Source organism: Cupressus sempervirens, chromosome 10 (assembly GCF_028749045.1).
Source record: "Cupressus sempervirens isolate cs-2001-9-10 chromosome 10, ASM2874904v1, whole genome shotgun sequence".
Taxonomy (NCBI): domain Eukaryota; kingdom Viridiplantae; phylum Streptophyta; class Pinopsida; order Cupressales; family Cupressaceae; genus Cupressus; species Cupressus sempervirens.
The window spans coordinates 531057518-531082817 of NC_143127.1; the positions used below are offsets into that span (position 1 = coordinate 531057518).

A 25300-nucleotide genomic window follows, 5' to 3' on the forward strand; every position below is an offset into this window, starting at 1 on the left:
CCACTCTTATATATATATATATATGCACTTGCACCTCATTTCCAGTGCTCCAGAAAAACCTTGTCTTTTGTCCAATTTTAAAAGTTGATTCCTTTCATTTGAGTATCCAACATGCATAGCTTCAAATTTGCAAAGTTCTAGCTTGGAAGAAAGATCCACAGATTCTCCTGTTTGCATGTATGATCTACCCAAGCAAAAGATGATGACATTGGCATTATTTTGCAAATAGATTCCAAGTCTAAAGAATGATATGAGGCAAGGACAACCACTTGATGGAGCCATACAAGAAGGGAAAGTAATGAATTGATTAAGAGCATAGAATTCTTTCAAGGCAAAGATGGAAAGAAAAATGAAAATATGCTTTCCTAGTATGACCATTATGATGCAAAATAATCAAGGATGTAGGTTTCTTTTCTAGTTTGAGACATTTCAACCAAACATGAGCACATCAATTATGTAGCATTTTGTAGTAGCATGAAGATTGAAGAAGGATGATGTAATAGGAGTCGTGTCTTGTTAGACACTTAGATTATTTTTATCATGCATTTTGTATTTTTTAATTGACAAATTACATATAATAGGGAAACAAGTTGTAATCGCAAGTGATTTTTTAACCTGTAAAGTCATTGCATGTAATCAAATTGTAGGTCAAGTACATTAGGACTTGCAGTTTGAATAGGTCAAAGTTAGTTAGAAAATAGGTTAAGGTTAGGGAATAGGACAAACTTAGGGAATAGGTCAAAGTTTAACATTCCCCAGACAGAGCCAACTGTTGTTCTGCATTTTGTCACCACAAAATGTAGGTAATAGTATGAAACTTTTTCAAACTTAGTTTCGCATTTCTCTGAGTTTATTTCGTTATTTAATTGGTTAGTATTGATCAACCAATCGGTACCAATTGATACAATGAATCGTTTTATTGAAGACCTTCGTCAAGTCCTTTTTGTTTTTCTTTTTGTCGGGCCTTCGCTTGATTTTTGAAGCCTTCAAAGTCCGTTTTTTGCTTTTGAGTTTGTATTTGTTTGTTTTTAGTCCTTTGGTTTTGCTCATGTCATGCCTTTCGTTTTCCACTTCGACTCGGTCTAACCTAGAGGTCAATCGGAGTTGTCAGTCAAGAGATACGGTCATTTTAGTGCCTCAAAAGTGGACATTTTAGGTGCAACAGCACGAATTAAAAAAATATGATGTTATATTTTCATTTTGATATTCACTTTTTGAAAATATAACATTTTACTCACTTTTTGTTATGTTTTGAAGTTGCTTTTCATTTAAATTTATAATTTAAAGTGACTATAGTGCACTTTATGTTATAATTTTAAGTTGAGTTAGTTTTTAATTTTTCACTTAAAGTTACTATAGAACTATATAGTTACTTTTTAAATTTTTTATTTTAAAAATCAAATACTTATATAAATGTCACTTTAACTTAATGTTTATGACTTATATTGATTAATATAATGCATAAATGTTATTTTTGACTCATATTGTTGACATTTTTATAAAAATAAGTGAAATGCATAATTTAAAAGCCTTAAAGTGGACATTTTATGTGCATATGCATGTAAAAAACTATGAAAAGTGGAAATTTTTCATGCTAATGCATATAAAAACTCATTTTGAGGACCTTTTTCAAGTCATTATATCAAAAGTTTGTAAAAGTGGATCTTTTTGATGCAATAACATGAAAAGTGGAGTTCTCATGCTTGTGCATGAAAAAGGTGAGATATGTTTATAAAATATGTAAGTGACTCCAAAAAGTGAGATTTTGGAGACTTGCACATTTTAAAATATGTCATGGGCTTCAAAAAGTGAGATTATATCTCAAGACATTTTTTAAAACATGCATTGGACTCAAAAAGGTCCTATTTTGCCTTCTTACATGTTTTAAAATATGTAATGAACATAAAAATGTCCTATTATGTGAAGAAAACATGTTCTTGCTCCAAAAACCTCCTATTTTGATCATAACTTTTGATTTTCTCCATGGATTTGAATGAAATTAGTTGCATTCATCATGTTTTGGAGAGGTGATCATTTTGCTCTCATCAAAAAGTCAAGTTATTGCATCCAAAAACATGTTTGAAACTCCCAAGCTAGGGCACGTTTTTTGCATAAAACTCCATAAATCTGCCAAGTTTGATCACGTTTTTGCATGAGATCAAATTGTTTTTATCTCATTAGGTGATTACATTGGTTGAGGATCATTATTTTGGTGTTAAATCATCAAAACATTTTGCTTTGAAGATCACGTTTTTTGCTTGTTTTGGCAAAAACGGCTCAAAAACATGCAATCTTTAAAACGTTGCAAGAAGGAGCTAATCTAAGGCATGTTTTGGCATTTTTCCAAATAATCTCCTTGTTTGCTGCCCTTCATCATTCGGATTTTGGAGATTTGAAAAGTTCTTATCATTTTTTGAAGAAAAATTCAAACAAAGAGCATCTTTTCCTTCATTTTTGGCACATATTCATCATGTAAGTGGACCTCTTCTTTCTTACATTTTAATTCATGCTTATCCTTGCTAATTTTATGCATGAAATCGTTGAATGGATGCCATTTGTGAGAATCTTTGCCTTAGAATATGCATTTTTCCTTTAAATATGAATTTCTCCTTCATTTTGATGTTTTTGGTTCTTCCCCAAGTTCCAAATTCGAATTTCATCTTTGGAGTGCATTGCATCTTAGCATGTTTTGAGTTGTTTTCAAAGGTATGTTTTTCTTTTGTTTTGGTTTTGTGTGCTTGTTGCTGATTTTTCTCCATTTTGGAGAAGTTGCAAGTTTTTTCCCAAAAACTTGTTTTTTCTTCACTACATGCGAAAGCATTATCATTTCATTTTTTCACATTCCGTTTCCATGTCATTTCATCTCACATTTCATCCGACAAATGCGATTATATGTTTTTCTCTTCATTCGCCATCCACATATGCATGTAATCCCATTTTCCGTTTCCATTTTCATCCATCTCATTTTTCGCTTTTATTTGCACAACACGATTACACGAAATGCCTTACGTGTAATTGTATCCAGAAGGTCCAATTTTGATCAAAAGTCATATTTTGAAAAGACAAAAAGATGTTATTTTCGCTTTCTGTGAATTTTGACTTCTTTCTTCCTCCAAAAGTGACTATATAATTCATTATCTCACCTCCATTGTTTCATTTCCATCTTCATATACGCATTCGCACTTACATGAATAAGCACATGTTTCCATACATGTTTCCACCTCATAACATATTTTACATGTTATCCTTCATTTTCATCCGCATATGCATGTAAAGCTTATCTTTCACTCACACTTGCATCTCATTTCACCCTCCACCTTCTGTTAGATGTTGCATTTACATATAATCCATTTTCCGTGTAGTGACATCTTGAAAGCCCAAGTCACTTTTTGAAAATCAGCAATCTCCGTTTACACGCATTCCCATGCACCAAACACTTTACTTCTAAAAATAAAAAATAAAAAATAAAAATAAAGGGAGTTAAAGGTGCTGATGGAAAGTTGTTTCGAGTGTACATTCAAACATCGTCAAGAAGGTTTTCAAAGTGTCAAAGACTCCAGTTTGTGCTGATCTACAAAGGAGAATTCACGACAACTTGAGCGAGAAAAGATGGATCACATCAAGTTTCCACATGATAATGGACAATTCATCAAAGAGAGCTAGAGGTTGTCGAAAGACGCAACACTATGGTTATCAACATGAATGCAGCAGTACAAGGTACAGGAACTCCCAATCCTGTTATCATCTAGGATTGCATCGTCAAGTACAAGGCCTTTCAGAATTGTTCTTTTCTCTTCCGTCTTCTTTCTTCTTTCATGTTTGTAGTTGGAGAAGATGCATTACATGAAAAAGTGTAATTACATGTAATGCGAGTTACATGTGTATGTCAAAGATGTAATGCAAGTCAGCGCAAATTGGAGTCTTTGACACTTTGAAAACCTTCTTGACGATGTTCGGATGTACACTCGAAACAACTTTCCATCAGCACTTTTAACTTTTTTTTTTTTGAAGTAAAGTGCTTAGCGCATGGGAATGTGTGTAAATGGAGATTGCCGATTTTCAAAAAGTGACTTGGGCTTTCAAGATGTCACTGCACGAAAAATGGATTACATGTAAATGCAATATGTAACGGAAGGTGGAGGGTGAAATGAAATGCAAGTGTGAGTGAAAGATACGCTTTACATGCATATGCAGATGAAGACTAAGATAGAAAGCATGGAAAGATACGGAAACATGTATTTTCTCATGGAAGTGTGAATGCATATGGAGAGGGGAAAATGACATCTTTTTGACTTTACAAAAAGTGACTTTTAGTCAAAATTGGACCTTTTGGATGCAATTACATGTAAGACATTTCGTATAATCGTGTCGTGCGAATGGAAGCGAAAAATGAGATGGATGAAAATGGAAACGGAAAATGGGATGACATGCATATGCGGATGGCGAATGGGATGAAAAACATGTAATTGGATTTGTCAGATGAAATGTGAGATGTAATGACATGGAAACAGAATGTGAAAAAAAATGAAATGATAATGCTTTCGCATGTAATGAAGGAAAAACAAGTTTTTGGGAAAAAACTTGCAACTTCTCCAAAATGGAGAAAAACCGGCAACAAGCACACAAAACTAAAACAAAAGAAAAAGAACATACCTTTGAAAACAACTCAAAACATGCCAAGATGCAATGCACTCCAAAGATGAAATTCGAATTTGGAACTTGGGGAAGAACCAAAAACATCAAAATGAAAGAAAACTTCATATTTAAAGGAAAAATGAACTTTAAAAGGCAAAAATTCTTACAAATGGCATCCATTCAACGATTTCATGCATAAAATCAGCAAGGATAAGCACGAATTAAAATGCATGAAAGAAGAGCTCCACTTACATGAAGAATATATGCCAAAAATGAAGGAGAAGAGCTAAAATAGCAAGTTTTATAGTCTTAAGACCAATTCTCCCTTAAATCCTGATTTTCAAACATCCTTTTGACTTTTTCCGCACTTGCATGTAATGGACATTCAATGGTCGGATTTGACATGAAAGTGCCAAATAAATGGTCTCCAAAAACAATATCATGCATTTAAAACTCAAAAAAAACCCTTTTGATCAAATGTATGGGCTGAAAATGCAACTTTTTGAGTTTTTTAAACAAAAATATGATTTTTTAATTCAAAAATCTGGGCCGTTTTTGCAAAAACGTGACTAAAAAATGCATATTTTAAAGTCATTTTTGACTTGTAAATGCAAAAACAACTTTCCCAAATGCATATACATGGATCCAAATGCAAAAAAGTTGCTTTAAAACACATAAAAGTGGATTAAACTCCCAATTTTTCGGGTATTTTAAGCAAAAACGTGTTTCTCCAAGCAAAAAACGTGATCTTCCAAACAAAATGATTTGATGTTTAAACACAAAAATGGTGATCACTATGTGATGTAATTAGCAAATAGGGCCAAAATGATTTGATTTCATACAAAAATGTGATCAAACTTTGAAGATTTATGGAGTTTTATACAAACAACATGCCCTAGCTTGGGAATTTCAAACACGTTATTGGGTGCAATAACTTGATTTTTGATGAGGGCAAAATGATCACCTCTCCAAAACATGATGAATGCAACTGATTTCATTCAAATCTATGGAGAAAATCAAAAGTTATGAGCAAAATTGAAAGTTTTTGGAGCAAGAATATGTTTTCTTCACATAATAGGACATTTTTATGTTCATTACATATTTTAAAACATGTTAGAAGGCAAAAGAGGACCTTTTAGAGTCCATTACATGTTTTAAAATATGTCTTGAGACATAATCTCACTTTTTGAAGCTTATTACATATTTTAAAATGTGCAAGTCTCTAAAATCTCACTTTTTGGAGTCACTTACATATTTTATAAACATATCTCACCTTTTTGATGCACAAGCATAAAAACTCAACTTTTCATGTCATTGCATCAAAAAGGTCCACTTTTACAAGCATTTGATGTAATGGCATGGAAAGTATCCTTGAAGTAAATTTTTAGGTGCAATAGCATGAAAAGTTTCCACTTTTTATAGATTTTTATATGCATTTGCACATAAAGAGTCCACTTTGAGGCATTTAAGTTATGTATTTCACTTAATTTTATAAAAATGTCATCAATATGAGTCAAAAATAACATTTATGCATCATATTAATCAATATAATACATAAACATTATATTAAAGTGACATTTATATAAGTATTTGATTTAAAAATAAAAAATTTAAAAAGTAACTATATAGTTCTATAGTCACTTTAAGTGAAAAATTAAAAAGTAACTCAACTTAAAATTATAACATAAAGTGCACTAGAGTCACTTTAAGTTATAAATTTAAATAAAAAGTAACTTCAAAACATAACAAAAAGTGAGTAAAATGTTATATTTTCAAAAAGTGAATGTCAAAATGAAAATATAACATCATATTTTTTATTCGTGCTGTTGCACCTAAAATGTCCACTGTTGAGGCACTAAAATGACCATATCTCTTGACTAACAACTCTAATTAACCTCTAGGTTAGACCGAATCGAAGGGGAAAACGAAAGGCATGACATGAGAAAAACTCAAAAGAAAAAAACGGACTTTGAAGGCTTCAAAAATCAAGCAAAGGCTCGACAAAAAGCAAAACAAAAAAAACTTGACAAAGGCCTTCAATAAAAAGATTCATTGTATCAATTGGTACCGATTGGTTGATCAATACTAACCAATTAAATAACGAATTAAACTCAGAGAAATGCGAAACTAAGCTTGAAAAAGTTTCGTACTGTTACCTACATTTTGTGTTGACAAAATGCAGGACAACAAAGTTGTAATCGCAAGTGATTTTTTCACCTGTAAATTCATTGCATGTAATCAATTTGTAGGTCAAGTACATTAGGACTTGTAGTTTGAATAGGTCAAAGTTAGTTAGAAAATAGGTTAAGGTTAGTTAGGGAATAGGACAAACTTAGGGAATAGGTCAAAGTTTTTTAAGTTTCTCCCACCTTTCTCTCTCAACCCCTCACCTTTATATAGGAACAAACCTCATTGTATTTTTTAATCTTTTGGCTGTACAAGAAAACTTTGCTAGTTTGTATATGCACTTTAAGACTTTGAGCTTAGATGCAAATTAGATTGCTTTCAGTAAAAGAGGCAAGTTGTTTTGAGACTTTGTGCCAATCCAAAATGCTATGTGATGACATTTTCATGAGTTGATTGTGAGTTTTGGTGCTTTGTTCAAGAGGGGTTTGAACTTAACTTTGTAGACTTTAAGCTGCATATTGTGTTTGGAGTTATAGTTTTTTTTTTCCAAATTTTGTCTTACAAATTTTGAGCTACTTGTTAAATTTGAAGCTATTCTACAACACAAACAACGAGTTATCGAATAGGCTTTGTGCTGCTTTTATTTTCTCAATTTGTGCATCATCTGTAAACTAGGATTTACAAGTTTTATAACTTAATCCAAATTACAATTTTAATTTACTGATCTAGGTAGCAATTGTGTAGTTATGTATTTTAATTGTTGAAATTACAAGGAGAGTTGTGCTTTAAATACTTTAAATTAACTTTGCGTTAATTACATAAAAGAGGAAACAAAAAAAATTTGAAAGAATTACAAGAAGAAGAGAGAGATAGAAGAGAAGATGTGAACACTTGATAATGAAGTTTGAGGACCTTTTTATTAAATCTGCCAATGAAAATGGTTTGTTATAAAATCCAAGCTCCAAGCCTTTAGAGTCTCATTTCTTACAATCCTTGGTTTAGTAAACACCATGTACTCTGTCACACAAATTCTTCTTTCTTAAATTCTCTCGAAGAATTACATGTCAGAATTTCCCCTCTCAAGAATTAAAAAAATTCTCCAAGTCTAACTTCCTTGTACAAAGGAAAAAAAATACTCCTTTTTTACTTGATTTTGGCTATATTTGACTCAAAACCATATAACCAATATAATAACCATTTTTCTTATTTACAATAACTAATAACTCCCCTAAACATATTTTTACTCATAAAAACAGGGGTTGATAATAGAATAACAAACGTAGCCCTTTAATGTTTTTAAATAATGATGCATAATGCTTGAGCCTTTAACAAAATCCTTTATTGGTTGGGTATACGCTTATATTGGGGGTTAGTTTATTTGTTAAAAATAACCCTTATTTAATAGGGTTTTCTGATAAACACACTTAAAATGACAAATGCCGCTCAATAATAATAAATCCCTTTGAATGGTGTAGCGATTGACAACTCTTTTGGTAAAGAGGTGTTCAGTGGTTCAAATCTGATCTACCACTTTTTATGTAAGTAAGTTGCCGTTGTAACAAATTGACCAGGCTTCCAAAAGTAGTGTAACCACCCTACTTTGTGCATTGGTGGACTGTGTGAATCGAAAGTTGGAGGTTTAGTGTTCAAACCCCACAAAACAAATTTTTTGAAAATAGAATCTGTTCAAACACTGGTTTGCCACATGGTGCCACCTAGTTGGCTCACATGGCAATTAACCATTTGTTGGCTGTGCCACATCACCTTGTCAACTTGGATGTCACTTGTCATATAACATCATCATAAGGCTGCCACATGTCAATTCTGCCTGGTCAAACTCGCAGAGTCAGCATGTCACATCATCTGTACATACTACTGACATCATGCTGATGTCATCCAACGAACCCTTATTTGGGTAACTTTGACAGGCCATAACTTCTCTTCATATAGACTCTTTTTTGAAACAAAACATGGTTCTGAAATCAGCATGGCAGGCATTACAATTTGGTGTTTTTTTCTTGGATATAAGACAGTCTATTTTTTCACCTTTTTCTATTCAATCTTTGATACACTTGTTTGACCAAACCTTTGACCGAGCATAAGTTCCGTGTACGAGCTCCTTTTTCACTCAATCTAGTTGCACCAGGTCCATTTGTTTGAGCTCTTTGCAATGATACTGAGTTTGAGAGATTCTGAGACTATAAACATGGCGACCTTTCTATTTCCACCTGGATCAGTGCATGCATGGTGAAATATGTGCTAGAAACTTTGAGCTGCACGTGTTCCATTCTTGTTCTCAAAATCTCATAAGGATCTAGGAAAAGACTTTGAGGTTTCTTTAGTTTCTTGGTTACATAAAATGTTGGTGTGCTGAAGATTATTCTTACATCCTGTAATCTTCTGTTTATTGGAATTATTGCTCCGACAGATGCTTTGTAAGTGAACTGCACTATTTCTGTAAGATTGCATTGTAATAATAACATCTATTCTGACATAAAAGAATAGGATGAATGTCCCTCCCTGATTTAGCTTAGTGTAAATAAGTAGTTAAGTGTTGTGTTGATTTCAATAGTAATATGAGAGGGGAGCGTTCACTAAGAAGTAGGATAGACTGTGTCTCACATGCTGTGGTTGTGAGCAGTGTTTTACAATTGATTCTCAAAACTATCGGTTGCAAAATATCCATAGTTTTGTAAGTTGTGATCGCAGTGACTTATAAAATTGCCACCCAACAAGAACATTGCAACCAAAGACATTTTCTTAATGTAATAGAACTAGGGATAGGGTACAACAAAATATTTTTAAAGAATTCTTCAAGTTTGCTGACCCTTTCTTAGCTCCTTATTGATTCAACATCTATCAAATCATTTCTCTCCTTGTGATCATGCTGCATTATTAAAAGTTCCCTAAACAGCCAGTTTCTTAGCTATTTAGTAGGTAATTTGTGCGAAGAGCATATTCAACCTACAAGAGAAAGCGTTTACTTAGTTATTCTCTTCTACTTAGAGGAAACCTCTAGGAAGTTTTCCACATGTAAATATTCTGAGCATGTAAGTAAATCAGACTTCTAGTATGATTCTAGGTGCATGGTAGTCATTATCCATCTGTTATAAATATCCCTCAAGGTGCAGTTTGCAGTTCTAGTATATTCATTCTATATCTGGAAAATTGTTTGCTTTAGATGGTAAGAGAATGTGGACCCCCAGCTTCGTCTCAAGATTTTTCAGCTAGCCCTTTTCTTCTAAGGTCATCTAGACTCTTTATTGGTCCATTTGTGCTGGTTAGCTAGAGGCTTGTCTGTTTGTGAGATGTTTCTTATTTTATGGCATCTCTATATATTGATATTTTTTTTGGCTTCACCGATTTGGGTAAACTTAGGGTCATCTTTTTAAGCTTTATGTCTTTCTAGTTCTAGTTTGAGGTATATTTGGTTCTGGAATTCCTCAAAATTCTGTCTGATTAATTATTGTGAGGCTCCATTTGATGATCTGAACATAAATATAATTTTATTTTTGTACCAAGATCCCTTGTGCTTTTTTATAGATCTCGTTGCAGTTAATATGCTCGTGTGTGACATTGTCTATACTTTTGTATCTCAGGTTATAAAAATTGAAGATGCTGAAGCAGATGATGTGGTAGCTACGCTAGTAGATCAAGTTTTGCAAAGAGGATTGAAAGCTATTATTGCATCCCCAGATAAGGATTTCAAGCAATTAATTTCTGAAAATGTTCAATTACTGATGCCAAGATCAGATGTTAAACGCTGGTCTTTCTACACCTTAAAACATTACATGGCACAACATGAATGCGACCCTAGTACTGATTTAAGCCTCCGTAAGCTGCTGCTCTAATTATAAATTTTTTAGTTTCAATTAAATGTAATGTTATTTTCTATAGTGCTTTGGACGTAAAAAATTAATACACTTGAATCATAGCATTTAAATATTATAGAACCTTAACATACACCTTATGTATAAGGAAATTTTAATATATACACTGAAATTTTGCAAATATACATGTTATTCATATGAAACTAAGCACAAAGCATGTCATTTAAACATTATAGAACCTTAACATGCACCATTTGAATGCCATCTAGGAAATAATAACCATTTTTAGTACTCAATTGTCAATATGCATATCAATAAGTGAACAAAAATATTTACGTATAAGTTTAGCAATGAAAAATATCATAAAAATCTGGAAATCTAAATATACCCAAAGGCTAGAAGGTTGCCATAAAGTTTCATCACCATGTTCAAGTTCAACATAGAAAACAAAATATAGAAAAATGAAGCAGATTGCTGCTCCTATTCTATCTTTGCCACCATGGAAGCAAAAAAATCACCTCCTCTTCTTGCAAAATGAAACAACTGTCAAAACAATCACAATGGTTGTTTTTGACCTTTAGGGCATTTGGAGAGGTGGGGCCCACTAGACTACCAAGTAGGGACAAACAAAATAAAGCTTTTTGTTTTAATTTATTTTTGGAAGGTAAACACACATACCAAAATGCATGCTTTCATTAATAAAATCGCCACTCTCAGCCTTGAAGAGAAAAACACCTTTTTTAGGACCAAATGCATGTATAAAAAATACATGATTTCATCCAAATTTTGCCACTTACCCTTTAGGATAGTGATTTAGTTCAAAACACACTTCTTAGAGCCATTTGCATGTTTTTTAAAGACATGTCATTGATCCAAAAAAAGCCACCATGCTTTAGTGAAAATATAAGTCATTAAAAACACATTTTTCATGACCATTTACGTGAGTCTTAAAAATATGCAGTTTGGCTTAGGCTAAGTGAAATGGGTTTTTAAATATTACATACACATGCTATTGGTTCCAAAATTGCCACCTAGTGCATTTACATGTTATTAAAACATGTATTTTAACTTGGATATCGATTCGTGCTTCATACCTGCAAAGACAGAGGTGGATGCAATCAGAAGCGGATTCGGGTGGAAGCTGGCTGGAAGTGGCTTCCAGCCAACTTCCTTGAGCATCGAAGTGCCTCCAATTGCCTCCACAGGCACAGATAGCTGAAAAGCCCGGATTTTTAATCTTTGCCACTCTATTAAAACATGAGGAAATACATCTTTCAACCTATTTCTTGCTTCTAAGTCCTAAAACGATCTTTGAAAGAGATGATTAGGATTTTTCTACGAATCTATATGATTTAGATTCAGATTGGTAAACATTGAATGATGAACTATATTTTGATTTTGTAATTGTGATGATTTGCTGATTTGCATTTGAATTGTGAATATAGATGTATATGATATGGTTTATAATCTTAGTGAATATGTGTTGGTGAAGTTACAAGTATCATACCATAAAATGTTTTAATTTTGTATATTTCTTTCATTTCTTTATACACACACACACACACACACACACACACACACACCCATATGCATATGCATCCCCTCCCCAAAAAATCCTGCATCCCGCATCCACATCCGAATCGGTAACTAAGTATTTTAACCTAAAAAGTCCATTAAGTAGCAATTTTAAAAGATGTATATATAATGGGTTAGAAAAACCCCATTTATATTCATTAATGTAATTAAAATAAACTTATACAGGCAACAACATATGTAAATGAGTTAGATTTTCCCATTTCCATTAATTAATAAGTTTAAAATATTGAAATACATATTAAAAACCCACTTAACACCATGGTTTAAAAAACCTGTGATTAATCACAAAAATTGCTATATATCGCCAATCACATGTCCACTAATATAAATGCCTCACTATTCGGCAACAATACTCCCCTAAAAATTGCGACGTTCAATGACAAAAATATTGCAAGATCACGCAGGTAAGAGGAGAAAAAACATGTTGAATGAGTCAACGACAAATACTTAAAATGTAAAATATGTTAAGAATAAATTCGCGGACCCAGGTTACGCATTTAGGTTTGCAAACACACTACATTGCACAGACAGTGGCAGATTTTGATTAGAGCGGCATTTTTTGACATTTGAAGACTTCGACCAGACAACGATAGACTGCTAACTGTAAATGTTATCCATTTACCAGACTGCAGGTGCAAACATCTGTTTGAAATCGACAGGTTAACCAAGTAGATTCAGCTTTGTCACGATCCATATTTTTTAGGTTTTAATGTATATGATTATAATTTTTTATAGTTATATATCAAAAAATAACTATCTTATTTTTAAGTTTGATGATTCTGCTGAAGCAAATCAAACATTGTATAGGTCTATGATTGACAAATTGCAATATGTAATTCATAGCAGACCTGACATTGCATTAGCTGTTGGGATTGTTACAAGGTTTTCTGTAAATCTTAAGGAGAATCATTTGATTGCTGTTAAAAGGATCATGAGATACTTGAAAGGAACAAAAGACTATGGTCTATACTACAAGAAGAATGATAAGTTTGAATTAAGAGCCTATACAGATGTTGATTGGGCTGAAAACATTGATGATAGAAAAAGTACAAGTGGTGAAGCATTTTTCTTAAGAAAGAGATTGGTCACTTGGACCAATAAGAAACAAAATTGTATATCACAATCTACTGCTGAAGCTGAATATGTGGCTGCTGTAGTGAATTGTACAAATGTGGTATGGATCAAACAGTTACTCAAAGGAATGAAGAAAATTCTGAACCTTTGGTACTTTATTGTGACAATACAAGTGTTATAAACATATCAAAGAATCCTATGATGCACACAAAGAAAAAGCACATTGCAATCAAGTATCATTACTTGAGAGAGTTGGTTCAAGACAAAGAAGTGAGAATGGAATATGTGAATACAAAAGAACAGATAGCTAATATATTCACAAAAGCTTTACCTAAGGAAGCATATGAATATCTTAGAGGTAAACTAGGGGTGATACCCCTATCTAAAGCTACTTAAGAAGCAAGAGTAGTGCTCTGAATCAACTAAGTAGAATGTCATATTTTAAAAGTTGACATAGTGAATCTTACTTTAGGAGTTGCCTAAAGTAATCAAGGAGCTGAATCAGAAGATTTACAGTCACATGCAAGGTGACAAAGGGAAAACCTGAATTGATTATATCTGCATGAATAGATGACAAGTCTTTGGCATTGTTGTCAAATAGGGAGATATAAGAAAGAGGGAGATAGTAGAGAGAGTTCAAAGGAGATATAAGGTTAAGGGAGATATTAGAAAGATCAGATTAGAGAAAGAAAAAGAAAGAGGCACAAGCACATATTGATAGAGGGGGAGATCTCAAAGATATTAATTTTCTTTTTGGTATTGTTGTTGGTATTGGTTTGCCATCAATGCCAAAGAGGGAGATTGTTGAAAAGAGATTGTTTCAAGTGTGAAACCTATCATGGAACAATTATAATTTTGTCAATGATGTCAAACCTATTGCTTGTTGGTGAGACAATTGCTTTTTGGTTTGAATGCTATCATTTGTTTGATTGATGAAGAGGATTTGAAAAGATAAGATAACAAGAGTACCTAAGGAAAGGTTGAGTTATTTGGTGTATAAAAGGAGCACTAAGACCAAGTAAGACATTAATGATATCATGTATTGTTGATCTACTTAAGGCTACAATAATTTAAGCTAAGGCTAAAGTAATTTAAGCTAAGCCTATCTGAGCAAACAGTGTAAGCCGAGAAAACTTAGTTCAGGTCAAGCAAAATTCAGTATGTGACGAGCGTCAGAAAGTAAGTGTCGAATGTCAAAAAATATAGTAAGTGCCGAGCATCAGGGAAATAATAGTGGTGACCAAGCTGAGAAGACACAGTTGATGCCGAGCAACCCAGTATTGGCCAAGCATCAGAAGACTGTTATTGTCGAGTGAACAGTGTAGATGCTGAGTGACAACAGAAAAGTGTTAAATTGAAGATTTGACAAATCTGAGCCAACTAATTTGATTTCTTGAATTGTGTAAAGTGTGTAGAAGACTTCTATGATGAGTTGGTGGCACAAAATTCAAGATAAACCGTTTTGAGGCCAATTCAAAGAGGATTGTAGAAGAAGTTTCTAGAAGGGACTAAAATGGGAAAGTGGGTAGATTCCTTGAATCTTACCTAATACCTAACCATAAAATGGACGATTGAAATTAAATGACAAAAGATCTAAATTCTCTATTTATAGAGATAGTAAGCCAGAAGCAAAGATTATCATGTGCGAGAATCTAAAGAAGATAAGAAGTCTAGGGTGTTGCTTCATATGGTGGCCGAATAGAAGAAACTGCAATTAGCATACAAAGCAAGAAGGCTTAAGAGGTTGAACGCTTGAAGGGTGAACAAGATGTCAGAGATGAAGAGTATGAATGCCAAGCAAAATGGAGGACTGAACTAGAGATTTGTAATCTGCAAGTGAGTTGTGTTTATTATCAGATCAAGTCTTGATGTTACTTTCTAACAATTGTATCAGTCTCGATAAATCCTTTGGATTAAGGTTGACCTAACAGTCATTTGTAAATCCTTTAATTGGGTGACATTCTAATGGAATGTTCTAAAGTCCTCTAATAAGGCTCATTCCTAATAGGGTGATTGAAATCCTTTAACTAGGTCACATTTAACAGTGTGAATTGTAACCTTTAACAGGGCATCACTTCAGAAGAGTGAAAATTGGTAGCATGTTACTGGTGGTTTTTCCCAAATTGGGTTTCCACGTAAATCCTTGTGTCAAATTGTGTGAATGAGTTTGTGGTATTTCATGCTTACATTTCTACAAAGTTATTTTGACCTAGGACAATGACCTACTAAGTTAAGGTATTGGATGTTCTAATGGATGCATGCATGATATGGTTTTATGGATATGAATCTATTAAGTATTAAAAAAAATTATTTGTACATTTGGACCTTGGATAACTGATACACCCCCCCCCTCAGTTATTCTAAAGTATTCCAACAATTTATTGGAAATGGGTTTTCAATTTCACAGTCACTTCTATGTGGATGTATGCAATATGTAATAAAAAATCCCACTTTTAAGCATGTAACTTGTCTTATGTAATTAAGTTTAATGTCTAACTATAGTTTTTAATAAAGTATCATGAAAAATAGTCTTGAAATATGTTATTTTCATAAATCATAAAAGCTTGTAGTCAAATCAACTTAGAATGAGTTGAAATTTAAAATGGACCACAATATCCACTTTAAATATTAAATATAATTTTATATCATGCTTTTACCAATAAAACCCTACTTTTATGAGGTTTTTAATCGAGATATGCAATTGTCCTGAAAAACCCCAAATTTCCCGTATAGCTTGAGCCAGAAAACTCCAATTTCGACCTAAGTTAGCTCGAAACGAGCAGATTTCCAAGGGCTATTCATCTAAGGTAAAAACAAGAGTAAAACCTATTTATAACACAAAGAAAAACAAAGAAAAGATGCACAATTTTGATAAAAAATTAGTGTTTTCAGTTAGAGAAGAAAAACTCTTACTAGAAAACAATTTCGGATTTAACTTGACAGAAACCTTGAAAAAGAATGCAGAGATAGGATCACATAGAGTATAATTCAAGGAAATTGAGGAAAACTTGCTTTAACCAGGGAATGTACCTCGATTGTTCTTAGAAACAATGAAGGATGTAGAATCCAAACCTCTAAGTGTCTTTATCTACTCCATTGGGTTATAGAATCAGGCAACTAAAAATAAAAGGACTCAAAAAGGATGACAAGACTAACACAAAATGAACCTAGGTAAAACAAAACAAACTTGTGCAAGCACACTTGTTAAAAACAAAGAAAAAGCTACCTAATTAACACTAACGAACAATTCAAGTTTTTAGATGAAACTATTTACTGGCTCAACAAAATAGCTACCCTTTTTTAGCAGCTTGCAGTACATGACATGTACACAACTAACTTCATATAGATGGAATACAAACAAATGGAGAAAAAATGTCAATGATTGATGATGATCAAATTCACCTTTTTTGAGATGAATTATATGTATTGCTGCTCCAAGATAGGTTCATGAATTGAATCTGCTTCTGTTGAACTAAACATGCTTCTTTGACTTCTTCAATGGTATCTTCATGTTCATATACATGTGGAATGTCTAGATTTTTGTTGGCCTCCAATCAAGCTAGATGTCGGATTGGACATCCCCTTGATTGAACAAATTCTGGACTCTTCTTGCCAATTGTAATTTGCTTGACTGGTTCATCAATCACTTGTATTTCAGGCTGATTGGAAAACACATTTCTGGTAATGACGTGACTGCATTGCACACTTCAGTATGTTGCTCACAAACTTTTGACTTGGGAAAGTCTTTATTGTGTATGGGAAATTCCTTTTCAAGTTGCAGGGTTGGGCATTCATGCAAAGGTCACCCAAGTTCATTACCTTGAGGGACAAATACATCATTTTCAGCTTGATAAAGACTTGCTGGAATGTCCACTTTTATGACATGATGATTTTGAACATTGGAAGAAAAAAATTCCTTCCTCAACCTTTCATCACCGGCCTTTTGAGACTACGTGATCAAGATATGAGAGTCGCCAGCTATGTCTTCTTCCTTTTCTTGAAAGAGAATAGCAAGATCACTAGTTTCAAATACATGATGTTGTGTTGCTCCCTTTACTAATAGTGCCTCAATTGCAAGTTTTTTTCGATGGTGAAACTAGCTTTTGTTGATTCCCAACAATAGAACTATGAGCAACAATTGGAAGAGGCCTCATTTGTACATCTTCATGAGGAACGAATGACATGGCTTGAGTTATATGATTTTTGAGGGCAAGTAACTCATTTGCTAATCTCACTGCAAGATCTATCCTTGTGGTGGAAGAAAATGAATTTGAAGGAAGATATCTTTCCTCAAGCCCACTTATCTCAATGCTCATCTTCCCAGCAAGAATAAGATCATCTTAAGTTTCAATCACCAATGTTTGTGCAGCTGCAAGAGTAGCTAAGGCGACTCTTCTTAATAGAAAAGTGACTTTAGGAATTTGAGCATTCAAAACACTTCAAATTCGCAGCTGTAGGTTGAGCGAAAACTAGAAGTCTTTGTGTCAGTTTGTTGAAATAAGCAACAAATTCACGCATAGGCATGTGAGATGATTTCTTTAGCTTGAGCCAACAATGTATGAACATCTTAGAGAGGTTTAAATCGTTCTTCAAACTTGGCTATGAGAGTAGCCCAACTTGTGATAGTATGTGGTGGTAAAAGGTAAAAAGAGTCAGTAGCTATGCTTTGAAGAGTTTCCACAAACTATCTTACAGACATGTCCTCATATCCAACACCATGAACACTGCCTACAATATAGAAGGCAGCAATATGTTCATCAAGATGTTGTCCATCGCCAAAGAATTTGGGAAAATTCTTTCGCAAACCATCAAGAAGACCATGTAGAGGCGGAGCTAGATTCAATGGTACAAAAGCATTTCCCCAAGGACCTTGTGCCATTTACATGTCCTTGGTCAACACCTAAAACAACTACAAGAAATAAAACTACAATGAAAAAGGGTACAAGTATGCTTCAGATGCATATCATACCCCCGCAGAGTTGCCAAAAACTATTGGCTAAAAATTTTCTACGTCATTGACTATGACTTACAAAAATGTGACTTTAGGCAACATTTCATGAGATTTATCTCTCCTCTCAGTAGTAAGGGAAGCTCCCTTCTTACTGTAGGTAGCTTCAACGGGAACTTAATTGAAATTACAAAAATGATAGTTCTCTTGAACAATTCCTCTTTTTCAAGAATGATTTTCATATAACTCTTAACTTTCTAACTTAACAAAAAGTGTCTTATTGCTATGATAATACCGGTGACCCTGGAATTGACTTAAGAACAACACCAGGGGTAGCAATTTAATTTTTATATTTTGTGAAACAAAAACCGGAACCCAAAGTCTTTTGTATTTTTCTCAAATGAAGACTTAAGCAGAATAACCAGTAAAGCACAAAGTCTCTTTTGGGATACTCTCAAATTCGATAAAATCACTTACAAGTGATGCCCAAAGTTCTTCAAATCTAAGTGATTACAACCACTATTATCTATTACAATTTGTCCTCCTATAGCACAAAGTCTTCAAAAGTTCAAATTGGCTTTGAATGTAAGAGGCAGCTAAAATTCTGCATGATTAAATTTAAATTCCTTTTGATCAAAGCTCTGAAAATCACAATCAATATTCAAAAAATGTGGGCACATAACACCTTGAATCAACAAAAAGTTTGAAAGAAAGTTGCCTCTTTTATTGAAAGCAATCTGATTTACATCGAGGCACAAAGTCTTACAGTGCACAATTCAAATTGGCAGAATTTTCTTGCCTTACCAAAAGGTAATTATTTACAATGAGCTCCCTCCTTTATATAGGAAAATAGGAGAGAGAAAGGTGGAGGAAAAAGGTGAAATCCTCAACCGCCTTGACTTATTCTCTAACAAACTTCTAACTAACTAATTGACTTATTCAAAGTTGCATGCCTAGTGTGGTTGGAAGTCGACTACATGAGATGATTGTATAGAGACGTTATCCTGTAATTACAAAATAATTTCTCTTTACATGTAATCTTCCTATTGCTATTTACTTAAAGCATATGAAAAATTTGAATCCTTGAGCCCAGTTAGGCGGCTAAGCAATGTGATAAGATCATGGGTCCCCTCTTTGAACTCTGACCTCCACATGCCTTTAGGGAAAGATTGGGCCTCCTTTTTGTCAGCAAGTTGTCATTAATGAATTTGATGTAGTAAGAACTATTTTCGTTCCACCACTCCAAGGATTTTTGTCTAGTGTCAAAATCAAACAAATGACAAAACCAAACAAATGTCAAAACAACCACAATGTGGTCGTTTTTGACCTTTTAGGGCAATTGGAGGGGTTGGGCCAACTGGATGACCAAGTAGGGACAAACAAAATAACGTTTTTATTTAATAAAAATTTAAGCTTCACAAAAAACGGGGATGACATGTTGTCCCTGGTATAGTCAGAGGACTTATGGACGTCCCCTTTTATTCTCCAAGAAGTCCTCAAGTACCAAGGACGTCTCCAACATTTTTTGCCTAACTGGGGACGATGAGGGGACATCTCATACCTGTTCTCCTGTCTCGAGGACAACCCCGTCTCGGAAACCTTGGCTTTTCAATCAGGGACGTGTCCCTAGTGTACGCAGCATATAGGTAACAATCCCTTCATGGTTTCACTTATACCTTTATTTCACAAAATAACAGTTTATTATGAATTCAATAATACCTAACAAATATACAAGTTCAAAATATTCTCTTTTGTACCCTATCATCATTCAAATGTTCCAAACCTGATTGCTTTAACTAACAATTGGATTCAGACTAAAGCAACCAACAATATTCATTATTGAGAGGTAACTTAAATACAAATAGAGTAATCAAGAATATCAGTTCTCCACAATCCATTTGATTTATATTTAGTGCTTCTGGTTTCAATTGTGTGCAATTTTTTGAATCAACATTTTGGATCACATTGTTACAATTTCCTCATAGTGAACATAAATCAAAAGTTGTATTAGGACTTATCCACATTGATTTGTGTGGTCTAATGTCAATACCCTCTTTAGGGAGATTTTTGTTGATGACTATTCAAGGAAAACTTGGATTTATTTCCTAAAATTTAATGAATTAAATGAACTAGTGTTGAAATTCAAAGAATTTAAGGCTTTAGTGGAAAACCAAACTAGGAAGAATATTAAGACTTTAAGATGTGACAATGGGGGTGAATATATTTCTAAAAACTTTAAAGAATTTTGTACTTTTGTTGGGATTAAGGAGTATACAATACCTTATAATTCACAATAGAATGGAGTGGCAGAAAGGGTAAGAGAAACTTTCATTGAATCCGCTTAAGCCATGATGCATGATCAAAATCTTCATATCTCATTCTAGGATGAAGCCTTAAATAGAACTGTATACATCCAAAATAGATGTCCTCATTCAATCGTAAAGAATATAACTCTTGAAGAAGCCTTTACGGGAAACAAACGAGATGTAAGTCACTTGAGAAATTTTTGTTGTCCTATATATATATGCATGTCCCTCAAGAAAAGAGGTTCAAACTAGAACCCTCTAGGAAGAACGACATATTTGTTGGGTGTAGTGAATCCTCTAAAAGTTACAGAGTTCACATTCTAGGACAAAAAACTATTGAAATCAGCAAAGATGTTAAATTTGAAGAATCAAATGAGGAACCAACTACAAATTACATGAAAACCGTACAATTGATATTCAAAGGGAGAATTGTGTAGAAGATCATGAGCCGTTATCATCTAATACTAAAAATATCGAAATCTCTAACAACAAGAAAAGGCCACTATGGGCAAGAAAGATGATTGAAGAAAATAATGTAGCACCTGATGATATCTTTAGAGAAAGTGAGAAACTAGAAGCCATTCATGTTATGTTGCTCTTATATATGAACTCGTCAAATCTGAACCATCAATTATTGAAGAAGCCTTAACATGTCCATCTTGGAAATATGCAATGATTGAAGAATATCAATAAAAAATGATGTCTAGGATGTGTACCTAGATGTAAGGACAAATCAATTATCTCCTCTTAATGGTTATTCAAAATCAAATATGCACCAGAATGGTAATATTGAAAAACACAAAGCTAGATTTGTTGCAAGGGGATTTTTTCAAAAATGCTGGAATTGACTATGAAGAGACATTTGCTCTTGTTGCTCAATACAGAGTTAAGAATCATTATTGCTATTGTAACATCTAAAGGATGGAAGATACATCAAATGGACGTAAAGACTACTTTTCTAATTGGTGTTATTGAATGAAGAAGTGTCTCTAGAACAACTAGAAGGGTATGTCACTCATGACAAAAACTCCTATGTGTGTAAATGTGTGTAAATTAAAGAAGACTCTCTATGGCCTTAAACAAGCCCCCCCGGGCATGGTACGAAAAAATAGACAGTTATCTTACCAAACTGGGATACTCCAAAAGGAAGCTAATCCTAATAGATACTTCAAAATATCAGATGGTGACAAGCTAATTCTTGTTCTATATGTTGATGACTTATTGATAATAGGGGAAGATCATCTTATTGTAAAATTCAAATAGGATCCAGCATTTGAATTTGATATGAAAGATCTGGGTCTTCTGCACTATTTGTTGGGTCTAGAAGTATGGCAAAAGGAGAACTACATTTTCCTAAATCAAGGTAAATACATTGTTGACATCTTGACCAAATTTGGAATGATGGAATGTAAACCATTATCCACATCAATGGAAATAAATCTTCATAAGCTTAAAAGTGATGCATTTGAATCTAAACCTACAGATCCTATATACTATAGACAGATAATTGGATCTCTAATGTACTTGGTGAATACTCGCCCTGATATTTGTTATGCAACAAATACATTAAGTCAATTCATGTGTGACCCTAAGAAGTTTCATCTCATGGCAGCCAAACACATTTTGAGATACTTGACTTGGTCTAAAATATGGTAATGTTGAGATTCAACTTCAAGGATATTCAGATTCTGACTAGGCTGGCAATTTCATCGACCGTAAAAGTACTATAGGATGTTGTTTTAGCCTTGGATCTGCTATGATATCTTGGTTTAGCAGGAAGTAGTCTCAATTGCGTTGAGTGTCACTGAAGCCAAATACATGGCTGCCTCTATGGGAGCTCAAGAAGTAGTATAATTAAGGAAGTTATTAGTTGGGCTATTTGGAAAATCCTTGAATCCCACAGTTATACACTGTGATGATCAAAGCTGCATTAAACTGTTAGTAAATCCAATCTTCCATAACAAATCCAAGCACATAAAGCTTCCCTACCACTACATCAGAGATATGGTAGATAGGGATGTCATCAAGTTTGTATATATCGGCACTGAAGAGCAAAATGTTGACATATTTACCAAATCTCTTGCAAAGTTGAAACTAGAGTACTTTAGAGGTAAATTTAGTTTGGCTAAAATGTAACAATAATTCTTGAGATTAGACATCAGTCATGTTTAAATTTAATATAAATTCATTTATATTTTAAATGTTAAAAGAGTTACAATATTGCATATGTGGATTATGCCATGAAAGGTGACAATCTTTCATTCAATAGATTTGTGAGGTCATTATTGTAAGGTGAAGATCTTAGCAATACTTTGACTTGTTATCATGATAGACTACATCAAGTTGTCTTGGAATGTGTCGGAGATCATGATAACAAACGTATCATGATTGACTACATTAAGTTGTTGTCCCAGGGTGTGCCGAGTGTCATGATACTGAATTTGTTGTAAGAGGGAGTGTAGAAGATATAGCTTTCGTCAGATAGCCAAACTTATTAGCATAATATATATATATATATATATATATATATATATATATATATATATATATATATATATATATATATATGTATATTCAACACTCCCTATATATAATAGTTATTTCCTTAAGTATGTTTGATTGCATATCTTCTTAGTTATCACTGAGCGCTTGTGTCAGTGATGTTTATCAAGCAATTTGATTGATTATATAATCCCAATCATTGTGCCAACTGTGTATCCTTACCTTTGACCAATTGTGACCATAGTAGTGCTGCCATGCATTAATAATCATGCCTTATACTGTCATGACAGATGTCTTGGAGTTACTTTACATTATCAAACATTGATCGGTATTTGGTAAGGATTCTTTAAAGGCATTGGTTGATAGTCTCCACGTAGGGACATGACCGTATGCGGCTTATGCCACGTAGCATCATGCCTCTATGTGGATATGACTCTTGGTTCAAGTATATATAACTAGATATCATTGGGATGGAAATCATCAATAAATACAAATAGGCTATGCGAAGTACAACCAACAATTTCTGCAATATTGGTCACTCTCATCTTCATACATACAAGTATCTCATTGAGATCAATTCAAAGATATTGTAGTGGTATAAGATTAATTTCAGATAATTCAGATCTACTTCATCATCATATCTGATCACATTGGAAAATAAAGTTTACTCTATCTATGATTCATTTCCTTAACAGGATACATATCCATGTTGCCAACAATCTTCGTTGATGGTCTTCATATCTTCGCAAGATGGAGTCTTTAGGTTCCACCATGTAGAATATTTCTTTTGAACAGAACTGCATGATGAATTTTACTGTTTCCCAAATTTGGAAAAAGTTTTGACAAAGACCATGCACAATCGGAAGAAAACCTCAAAAATGCAAAAAGGAGTAAGTGAAATTGGCCAATGCAAAGAAAATTGTAGGTCATGTTTGAAAACACGACTTGCATGTGGATATGCAACTATTTGGAAACTGGTTCTAAAACTCGCCATGCAAAGGAAAGAATACAAATCAAGTTTTAAAATCCAATTTGTATGATACATTTGTAGTTCGGGTTTCAAAACCCAATCTGCATGGTATGTTTTCAACTCAAGTTTTAAAATCCAATTTGTATGATACGTTTGCAATTCAGGTTTCAAAACTCCATCTGCATGTTATGTTTTCAACTCAATTTTCAATACCTAGATTGGAAGTGAAAATGAAGGTACATGTCAATCAAGTTTGGAAACCTGATTGACAATTTGGCAATGGTCATGTAAATCGGGTTTTGGAACACAATTTGCAATTGTGTGTGTATGGCTTGCAAATTGGGTTTTAATACCCTATTGCAGCTAGGAGTTGCAAATGTTAAAGAAACATGTTGGTTGAGTTTTTTAAATTGGTCCACACTTCATGCAAGAGTGAATGGCAATTGACGTAGGCCAGGGTTTAAAACTTGACTTAAAACTGCGTTGATGAGACTTGATGGAAGGTGTTGCAAATTGGGATTTAAATCCTGATTTGCATGTGAAACATATTGTGCAAGACTTGTAACCTAGACTCTGCTCAGTCATGTCCAGGACTTAAGAAATGCAATAATCTCATAATTAAAGCTTGCCCATATATCAATCAACACTTGATAGATTTAAGGAATCACATTCCATAGCACAAAATATCAAATTTTTTATTGATCTCTTTCAATATGAGTATGGGCCTCTGGGAAAGGAGCACTCCTCCAAATGCAAGCCTGTAAATATTTCACAACCACGTTTTGGAACTTAATTCCTTGACCACCTATATTCACCATTTACAATCTGTTACTTGGCAATAGAATATTCAGAACCGTCTATTGTGCGAGTCTTAGAAATAAATAACCGAATGGGGAATTATATTATTCATTTCTCCAATTTTTGAATTGCAAATTTGTCAAACTAATAACCTTGTCACGGGGGTAATATTATTCTGAAGATAACACTCCACTATTATTAAACCTTGTTGATTTTCAGAAGATCGCTGCAAATGTACTAAACACTGTCATATTTCAGTATGTATGTTCCAAGTGCAGCAATCTCATGCATTTATACATGGCTATGACAAGAAGAAGAGACATGTACCTTTAAGGGACATGTCTATTCATTAATTTATTATTTAAGAGTAATAAGTAGACAATAATTATATATATCACACACACATTAATTGTCTAATGATTATTAATCATTATTTTCAATCATTCTAATGTATCTCATGGTTAAATCAATGTGACTGAAGCTACAACATTAACTTAGCTAGGAAGGATAAACA

The 25300-nt window shown here is 33.5% G+C and overlaps 1 protein-coding gene across 2 annotated transcripts in view; it reads left to right on the forward strand.

Annotated features, from left to right (window-relative positions):
• The window catches only part of LOC149534983 (5'-3' exonuclease family protein), a 76518-nt gene that overhangs the window by 35729 nt on the left and 15489 nt on the right, over window positions 1-25300 (forward strand). For both annotated transcript variants that reach the window (XM_089803937.1, XM_089803936.1), the window contains exon 3: window positions 10362-10596. In XM_089803937.1, coding sequence (XP_089660063.1) covers window positions 10362-10596 — 235 coding nt within the window. The remainder of the gene's footprint in view (window positions 1-10361; window positions 10597-25300) is intronic.